Source organism: Engraulis encrasicolus, chromosome 20, assembly GCF_034702125.1.
Source record: "Engraulis encrasicolus isolate BLACKSEA-1 chromosome 20, IST_EnEncr_1.0, whole genome shotgun sequence".
In the NCBI taxonomy this organism is placed as follows: Eukaryota; Metazoa; Chordata; class Actinopteri; order Clupeiformes; family Engraulidae; genus Engraulis; species Engraulis encrasicolus.
The window spans coordinates 47,761,918-47,771,639 of NC_085876.1; the positions used below are offsets into that span (position 1 = coordinate 47,761,918).

General features: G+C 42.5%; 1 protein-coding gene across 3 annotated transcripts in view; it reads right to left on the reverse strand.

Moving 5' to 3' along the window:
- Positions 1-557: 557 nt before the first annotated feature.
- Positions 558-9,722, reverse strand: part of dazl (deleted in azoospermia-like) — a 9,833-nt gene continuing 668 nt past the window's right edge. Inside the window, exons 1-9 of one of the 3 annotated variants that reach the window (XM_063186036.1) lie at positions 9,538-9,722; positions 9,122-9,250; positions 8,934-9,025; positions 8,792-8,843; positions 8,594-8,660; positions 5,761-5,897; positions 4,515-4,595; positions 4,089-4,139; positions 558-1,633 (exon numbers count right to left, since the gene is read on the reverse strand). The exon at positions 9,538-9,722 is cut by the window's right edge and continues 82 nt beyond it. In XM_063186036.1, the coding sequence (XP_063042106.1) occupies positions 1,607-1,633; positions 4,089-4,139; positions 4,515-4,595; positions 5,761-5,897; positions 8,594-8,660; positions 8,792-8,843; positions 8,934-9,025; positions 9,122-9,250; positions 9,538-9,546 (645 nt within the window). In that variant the 5' untranslated portion in view covers positions 9,547-9,722 and the 3' untranslated portion in view covers positions 558-1,606. Of the gene's footprint in view, positions 1,634-3,424; positions 3,510-4,088; positions 4,140-4,514; positions 4,596-5,760; positions 5,898-8,593; positions 8,661-8,791; positions 8,844-8,933; positions 9,026-9,121; positions 9,251-9,537 lie in introns of those variants that run through there. The other 2 variants (XM_063186034.1, XM_063186037.1) reach the window with 2 other exon arrangements.

Sequence of the window (9,722 nt, forward strand, 5' to 3'; positions counted from 1 at the left end):
AAGTAAATGTTTCAGATTACAATAGAAGGCAAAAATAAAATACGATAAGATTCTGGTTGCTTGATCATTCTTATTTATTCTTTTTCTTATTACACTACAAAAGAAAAAAACATGGAACAGGAAACAGGAAACGTGAACTTGTGAAGAAGCTCCACCCACTAAGAAAGCACCTGACCATCTGCTCTCACACCTGATTGGTTGTACACAGAAACTTTCCAAACAGGAAAAATTATTCCGCAGAGAAAACAGAAAGTGAGTAACAGGTGGTGTTAAGGCACGTAGAAACAACTGGCTGTTATGAAGCCGTAACAAACACTTCCTACACCACACAGCCGTACATTTGCAGAAACTTCAGCTCCCAAACAGAACAGGATATGACATCAAAAACAGGGAAAAGAAATGACAGGGTGGGCTAAAATGAGCAGCTATCTTTAAAAGCACTTAAGAGACCGACAGGAGAGTTGTTGCACTGTACCTGCTCAGACACACACTATTTTTTTCACATCTTAGTTGCGATAATTACGTTAAGAATCATTAATTCTTTAAATCTTATAGAAAATCACTCACGCTTATAGGATTAAAATTCTCAAATGTGGAACACAAACTTTTTAGTGCAAAATTAAGTGACTTAACTTGTCACTTCTAACAAACGAAACACCCCAACTCCAAAAACAAGTGCAGAAGAAGTAGTGCTGATAGAACATGTGGTTTAGTCCTTCATTTATGTCAATCAAATCGCCTAACAACTCCCCCCGGCAAAAAGCCTCCAATGGCGCGGGCCGACTCAGGTTGGTCCCGCCCCACTGAGCTCAGAAATGTAATGCAGTGATTGGTCCAGCTCATCATCCCCAAAATGGCGGCCAAACGCCACCAAAACAAACTGCTGCAGCAAAACACTGACAAGAGCTGCTCTTAACACCGGACAACTGACAGGAGGCATGTGCGTGTTACAGACAAGCCAAATCCCTTCAAGTGATTATTAAATTCACCCATCATAACAAAATGACCGTATTTGACACGCAAAATTAATGTAAATAATTAATTATAGTATCAATTTCCAGAAAGAATATTAAAAGCAAAAAACAGTGAGAAGTACATGTGGTTGTTGATACTTAAGTGGAAAGTTAATTAAGTCAATTAATACCCGTCAGACTGAAAAAACAAAACAAAAAACGAATCAACAATACACAATAACAATAAATGATACTGTACTCAATACAATACAAAGAAATTTTGCAGCAAAACAAAAAAAAGAGAAAAAAGCAGAACTATTCACCAAGACAAAGCTGAAGTTTCCAATTCTGCCAGCCCTCTGGCAACAGCATCAGAGGGGGCACCAGGCACCAGTGCAGTGGTAATAGATACACTCCAATAAAACCCTGAGACTCAATTATGTACATAAAATATAAATATGCAGAAAGATGCAGCCCCCATTCCTTCACTCAAAACACACAACACACACACACGCACACAAACACAGAAATTGGACATGGAATAGCATCCTGCAGACCAGTGATGGAGAAAAGGCAGTAAGAGTCTCCGTGTGGCTGTAGGAGCGGAGGGTCGTAAAATTAGTGGCGGTAGAGATGTCCTCTTCTCCTGCCCATTATGCACAGTGCCACGACAAGAACCCCTGAGAAAGAAAGAAAGAAAAAGAAAGAAAGAAAGGGAGAAAGAAAGGAAGAAAGAAAGACAAAGAAAGAAAGAAAGAAAGAAAGAAAGAAAGAAAGAAACACGTGTGAGGAAGGTGAAAGGAGAAAAAGTATCAACAAGGATGGAGAGAGAGAGAGAGAGAGAGAGAGAGAGAGAGAGAGAGAGAGAGAGAGAGAGAGAGAGAGAGAAGGGGACGGACGGGTATATAGAGGAAGAGATGGTTGGATATAGAGAGAGAGAGAGAGGGGAAAAGAAAGAACTCGGTTTAAGCCTTGACCTTAAGTAACCCCCGGACCAAAGCACCTCAAATGTGTGAAGCCATGTCTAGCATTGTAAGAGAACGAAAGTGTCTGGCTACTGCTGAATCTGAAATGTTCACTGGTGCACAACATACAGTAGTAGTGCATTACGTAGAAAACAAAACAATGCAGTTGACCCTCCTATTCAGACCACGAGTGAACAGTCCATCTATCCCTTTAGGAGCACTGTGTGGGTGACTACTGCATAGAACGGAAATGAATTAAAACCACATCTGACCTTTTAAGGTGCCGGTATGCTTGCTGTAGGATACGCAAGCGCGTGCACGATTTGTTCATGAACGCGTTAACATGCGTATTTAATGTCAATTTTGCGTGCGTTGGACACAGCAAATGCGTGAGGCAGGTGCGATATCTTCAAACTCGCTGGGGGCGATCCTAAGAAAGACTGCAGTTCCACGTGTGTGCTTGATATGAAAACGACAATGGCAGCAACTTTTAAGAGCGACTCATTGAGTTTGTCCAAAATTTCAAACATTTGTGATCATACTTCCTTGTTGCACTTTGAAAAAGGAGCGTGCACATATAGGAGTAGTAGCAGTATTGTTTCCTTTCCCAGGGAGCGAGTCTTTTTGTTTTGTTGTTTTCCTTGCCTCTGTGTTCCCAATTTCCGAATCCCAATGCTGCGTGCTTTCTGCCCCCTGGATGATACCGCCAGTATTTTGCGTTTGTTGGTTAACTGCTTTTGAAGCAACAAGTAAGCATGTGCAGTCGGTTGCTCGCGATGACGCGCGTAATTTACAGCTTGCAGCAAGCATACTGGCACCTTAAGGCCTTCTAAGGACACTGCATGGGTGACCCTACATCAGGAGTGGGGAACCTATGTCTCGAGGGCCACTGACGGCCCTTGAGGCCGTTTTATCAGGCCCCTTATGCAGCTTCCCATGAAATATGATATATTTTGCAAAATAATCTTAGAAATTACATTTGCCAAACAATTAAGTTATATTCAGGGGACCTAGAGATGGTGGGGTCTGTTTTAAAAGGTGGCTGCCTTCAATAAAGGTCTAAAGTGCAGGGGGAAATCCTGGTTTGTGTTCATAGTACAGTCCTTGGAGGACTTTTTCGGCCCTTTGAAGGAATTTGAAGTGGCCCCTCGAATGAAAAAGGTTCCCCAGCCCTGCTCTACATAGGGTGCGTTCCAATAGGCGACCTTGCGTCCTCCACTTGTGCTTGTGGCCTCATACCAGGAAGTAATACGTCATGATGACATCACTGACAACAGTATTATATTTCAATATCTTACAAAAGCTGAATTGTAAAGTAATTTTCTCATTTGCAATTGGGATGGTGAATGGAAAAACAGTCCCCCAAAACTTGTTGTGGCTATGCTGACGAGGCGAGGTCTATGGGGCGAGGCCACAAGCACAAGTGGAGGAGGCAAGGTTGCATATTGGAACGTACCCATAGACAGGAAGTGAGGTAGGAAGGAAGGAAGGTCAAAATGACTCTTGCCTGCACATGTGGTCAGTGCTAGAGGGGAGGGAGCAGAAACTACAGCAACGTCAGTAATGTCTGCACACCACAGTCCACATAGTTCTGCAAATACACACAAAACAGGGAAATGTGAAACTTGGAAGTTTGAATGCTTTAACTCATTTGAGGATCCTTACATTTTCTTTTCTTTTAGTTCTTTTTTTGGGTCTTTTCTTTTTTTTTTACTTTACTTATGATAGGACAGTGAAGGTGGCGACAGGAAGCGAGTGGGGAGAGAGAGATGGGGAAGGTCCAGCAAAGGACCCTGGCCGGGAATCGAACCTGGGTCAGCCGAATGGTCGACGAGTGCCCTACCGTTTGGCCACGGCAGGGCCGAGGATCCTTAAATTTTCATTCAGCTGTTTCTTAATTAGCCATTTCTAATTCTAATTTACTCATTTTCGCAAATGTATAGGATACTTTGGAAATTCGAATCTTAGAGCAGGGATCAATGCGTCTGTCCAATGTGCAATGATGTGCATCTGTCTGTATAAAAATCTAACTGCAATTTGGACCAGCAGACCTGATCATAGGCAGCCTGTAAGAGTCAGACCAACCACTTCTCCCTCCCTCAACACTGCCTCCTACAGGTGTGATGAGGTATGGCACTGATGACAGATGATGGCCGCGTTGAGCTCTTACCTGGTTGACCAGTCGAGTCCTCTGCTCTCCCGTCCAGTGCGGAGATGTATACTAACACACACACACAAAACACACCATCAGTATTATCGTTCTTGGGTGTGTGTGCGTGTGTGAGCGCGCGTTAACATGGTCTCTTGCCAGGACATGCTGGTATGTGTTGGCATTAGTATAATCTACAGGCAAGACGTGCTGTTACTTATTACTAGTTACACTCTCTTATTGGTCCCATCTTGCACTTAATTGTCTGTCCTGTTAATGTCAGTCCTGCGTATGTCTATGTCTTTGCATGGGATCGAGAGAAATGCAATTTCAGTTTCCTCTATGACCTGTGAATATGAAGAAACTGACAATAAAGCCGACTTGACTTGACTGTAAGGTGTGTATATGTGTGTGTGTGTGTGTGTGTGTGTGTGTGTGTGTGCCCACCTGGTACGCAGCGGCGGTCTGTGCGTATCCCATGGGCATCTGGGGCATCATGACTCCAGGCATGGCAGTGTACGGGTACGGCTGAGGAGGGCACACAGACACCAGACACACACAATGCAAAACCCATCAAACACAAGAAAGGCACACGTCAGCAGTTTTCAAGTTGTCAGAGGACGCACTCAACTTCTTGGAAAAAATGAATGTCTTTGGGTGCGCGATAAAAGGTATCAACTGAGAAGAAAAATCTGCACTCACAAACTAAGTAATGAGACTTAGTTTGCGAGTGTGGATTTTTCTTCTTACACGACAGCAGTTGGCATCAGCTGACAGAATGGTAAGTTTATTCAGTGTTGCGTCAAGGCTGTGAGCACGAGTCCCTTGAGTAGTAGAATCATAAAGAAAAAGACATCAAGAACTCACAAAACACACAAATGTCTAGCATACATACATACATGCACAAAAGACTAAGAAGACACAGTGCCATCATAACATTACACATGACGAATCCATTACCCATTATGCAATAACCACCACAGCTACAGGTGCAGGCTAGATGGAGCGCTCCAGTGTGGTTTGGCTGCGTTACAGCACACAATATCGCTGCCAAGCAGTTTTTTTTTTTTACAATAGACACTAACTCACTGCCAAACATCTTTCTAATACATCAACACCTCGCTGCCAAGCGTCCTTACAATACACAATACCCAACTGCCAACCCCAGTGCAACACACAAAAACCCACTGCCAACTACTCCTGCAATGACAAGAAGAGAAGGGGGAAAAGTACATTTTAGCATCCACAATTTATTTTGCACTGAGGAGGGCAGAGGGGTGCTCCTGCAAGCAGCAACCTGCAGAACAGGGTTTTTTTTGTGTCTTTTTCGACTTAATTTGATAGGACAGTGCGAGAGGTGGACAGGAAGCGAATTTGGAGAGATGGGGAGAGGTCTGCAAAGGACCAGGGCAGGGAATCGAACCCGGGTCAGTGGAATGGCAGGCGAGTGCCCTACCGGTTGGTCACGGCAGGGACCAGAACAGAGCTTTCAGAGAGGGCATGAGTACTGCTGGCCCTGCACAAGTAATTGCTCCATGTGTGCATCGACATATTTGCCTGACCATCACGCCTGCAGCCCTCTTTGAAAAATGGGCTATCGATATGTGGCATTCGTTTTCAAATCCTTGGTAGCCAGGTTTAAATAGCAACCTAGGGGCCCCAGGCCATCTTAATCTTGTGTGTGTGTGTGTACCTGTATGTACTGTCCCGCTGAGTTGATGACGGGGGAGTTGGTGGGGGTGGCGAGGGTGGGGGGGCAACAGCTGCAGTAGATGTACTGAGGAGTGGGCATCCAGGGGGCACCACCCACCAGGTGGGACTGCATGGAGCCTGTGGACAACACACACACACACACACACACACACACACACACACACACACACACACACACACACACACACACACACACACACACACACACACACACACACACACACTTCAGAAAAGAAACTATCCAGGACCCCGTTTCTTGAGAGCACCGTTGCTAACTAGGTAGCAACTTACCGGTATACCATATGTACTATAGTTGGTTGCCAATGAGAAATTGCATTGCAACCGAGTCTCTAATGGTCCTCAACACCCTTATTCACACTTAACTAAAGGGTATTCTTTAGACATAACAGTGCGATGAGCTAGATAATTCATCACTAGCTCATGTAATAATTCTATATGTAGCATATCCTGTACGCCAGGGTTTCCCAAACTAGGGTGCGTGCACGAGTGCGCGGCCTGCCACAAGGGGGTGCGCAAGTTTAATAGAGCAATGGCTGAGATGTCTGTTTTTACACAGAATTAATGAACATTAGGTAGTTTTTAATTGTTGGTGAATTGTGAATTGCTGGAGGGATCCATCCGAAGTGTATTTTATAACTCCTAGACTTGTCATGCAACAAGTTCCATTGTAATGATGGCAGAAAAAAACCCCGCCCGGTCTATTGGAAATGAGAATTGCCCAAAATGTGCAACTGTGCAACATTCGCTTAGGGCAGGGGTGTCAAACATACGGCCCGCGGGCCGCATCCGGCCCGCCAGAGGGTTCCATCCGGCCCGGAAAAAAAAAAAAAAAAAAAACGTAAAAAAAAAAAAAAAAAAAAAAAAATGTTGGATGTTAGAATGAGTGAAAATGCAGGAAATTACATCTAAGAAATAAAACAAATTCTGGGATGTTAGAATGAGTGAAAATGCAGGAAATTACATCTAAGAAATAAAACAAATTCTGGGGGAAACAAATAAAACAAATTCTGGGATGTTAGAATGAGTGAAAATGCAGGAAATTACATCTAAGAAATAAAATAAATTCTGGGGGAAAACCCCCAGACCACCTACCAAAAATAGCTGTCCCTTATTTAATTCATTGACGGTTATCAATGAATGAATGAAGTCAAGGAAATTTTGCATAGGATTATCAGTATTGCATTGCTTTCTACATATTCAACACACTTAAAACGTGATAGCACTGAACACTAATCCTCTGCTTTACGTTTTTTTTTTTTTTGCGATGATGTTAGTAATGCGGCCCGCTTGAGGTCCACATGGGTTGTATGCGGCCCCCGGACCAAAATGAGTTTGACACCCCTGGCTTAGGGGGTGCGCGAACCACATTGAAATGTAACAGGGGGTGCGCAGGGGAAAAAGTTTGGGAACCGCTGCTGTACGCCAATACTTTGGTGTTATTAAAGCCATGCACTAGCACTGTTCAAGTAAGGTACCAACCACAAACAGATAACGCACAACACATTCGGATCCTGATCAGTAAATAAATATCCATACTGTTCCTCTAGTCTAGGTCATTTAATACAAATGCTGCACCTCAAATACATTATTTATGAATGAATGTATGATGTTTATTGTGCAGCATTCAATAACAGGTTCAAATCCTCAGATGATTCCTGTTTTTAATGCAAGCAATGCAGTTGCTTAAACTGAACAACAGATGGCGCCACATCCAAATCATCTAATGAGGCCTTGACTTTCACATTCTATTCAGTGATCATATCAGGCATGTGTAGAAAAAAATATCAGTTGCTGACACCCTAAGAAATGGCTTCACATTTCCTGCCATTTATGTGCATCGTTATCGTCATCTTCGGGGTGAATATATCAACTGTTCAACTGCACCGCGAGGGTTTGGAGCCAGAGGGGCGTAAGTGGCATTTGACCAACTTTACAGGAGAGCCAAAACAAAATTTTGACCACTATTTAATCAACTGTATTTATTTACCTTTAACCACAACATCATAGCCATGAACATACTTAAATGAGGTAATGATTAATTAACAATATGATGTCATACTGAACATATTCTAAAATCTTGAAAATGGCTAAAAATACTGAACAATATAGCCAAATATGCACGATACGCCTTTTGGGCACCAAACATTTCAAGTGTTTAGAGAGGAAAAAGGACGTATTTGCTTGTTCTTGGTTAAAAACAATGTGATGAATAAGTCATGATTTCTTCCTTTTATTTCAAATACTGTATACAACAAAGACATTCTGAAGTGTCAGTACATCCACTTCTCAATCTAGTGTAATGTAATGTACCCTGGCCATTTCCATCCTATACAAGTACACAATTCAATGTTCACCCCTGTTTTCGCATCCATTTAGTGCTCCAATCTAATTTATTACTTCATATGCATGTTTTCAATTTCAAACACTTGAACAGTGGAAGATTTACTGTACTTACAAACAGTTCAATTTCAATTATATAGTTTTTATGCACTTCACTTTAGCATAGGCCTTCTGAGCCTATCTAAGCCATAGGAGTGAATGGAGATACGCCCTTTTGCCTCCAACACCGATGGCCACTTCTGTGTAAGGTCTTTAATGTTTTGTTGTTTTATTCAATATAGGTTGAGTTCTGATATGTATTTTTGGTACAGTTAGATAGAGCTCATCAAGACGTTTAATTTGATATATATAACTCATTTTTGTCAAAAATGCCACTTACGCCCCTCTGGCTCTAGCCCTCAAGTTTACATGCTGATGGACATGCAGAGGCAACTCTATAAGCACACACTTACGAGAGCTCCTCTCTTTCATGATGGCTGGGCCCAACTTCAGTTTTCTTCCTTTAAAACTGATCTGTTGCTGTGAACAGATACACATACAAGATATTATGTCATTCACAACAATAGGCCTACATCAAAAAGTTGAGAGTCTTTCTAATCTAACAGATAAACATACCAAAACTCGTGCATTTAATAAGTCACTGCACTTACGTCAACGATGGTCTGTATGTCGACGTCCTCATTGAAGTACACAAAGCCATAGCTTTAGGCAGAGATGGAAATGCATTATTACAAGACAATGTTTAATCGAAACAAACTGATGGAAAAACCAAGGCACACCGAATCTACTTACCCTTTACAAATACCTCCGCGGTACGTTATTATTTTAACTTCCTTTATAGGACCATATCTGGCAAAGAAATCTTTTATTTCGTTCTCGTCCACCTTAACAAAAGAGTAGAAAATCCGCGTCATCAACTGATCAAAATACAAACATTTGAGGCTTCAACCTGCTTCGGTCTCTCGCTAGAGATCGCCCACCTTGGTGTCGATTCCACCAACGAAGAGAGTGTTGGGCGTCATTTTGCCCTCAGGTAATATGTAGCCATTTGAAAGTTTCAGGGAAGGCCTCATCGGAATGCCGTTCACGGTCCGCTGTTTTGGAATATCCTGTAGAAACGATATTTGAATTAAAACCCTGCACAATGCTGTCGATTGAAATATATGTCCTCTTCCACAACCACCGTGTTGTCGATCGAGTAGGCCTGACAAAACGTGGAAAGCGATAGTTCTAAAGACTCTCAACTATGCGCGAGACAGTTGAATTTGTGGTCAATTGTCAATTACCGCCTATGACCAAAATACATAAACCTTGTGATTTGAATTTGTAAAGTGGAAGCAAGCAATGAAATAAATAATATACTTAACAATGACGATGGCAAAGAAATGGAAAGCACCTTGATCATTTTCACTTGGTGTTCGATCGTCCACTGGCGGCAACAGCTAATGGATGCTCCTCGTGCTAAAGAACTCTCCTACTTCTAACCTTTGACGTAGCTAGCTCTACGGCGTAGCTAACATGCAGTTAGCTTCTGTAACACAAAATGCACGCTTCTACAACGTGATCACAAATACCTGATGC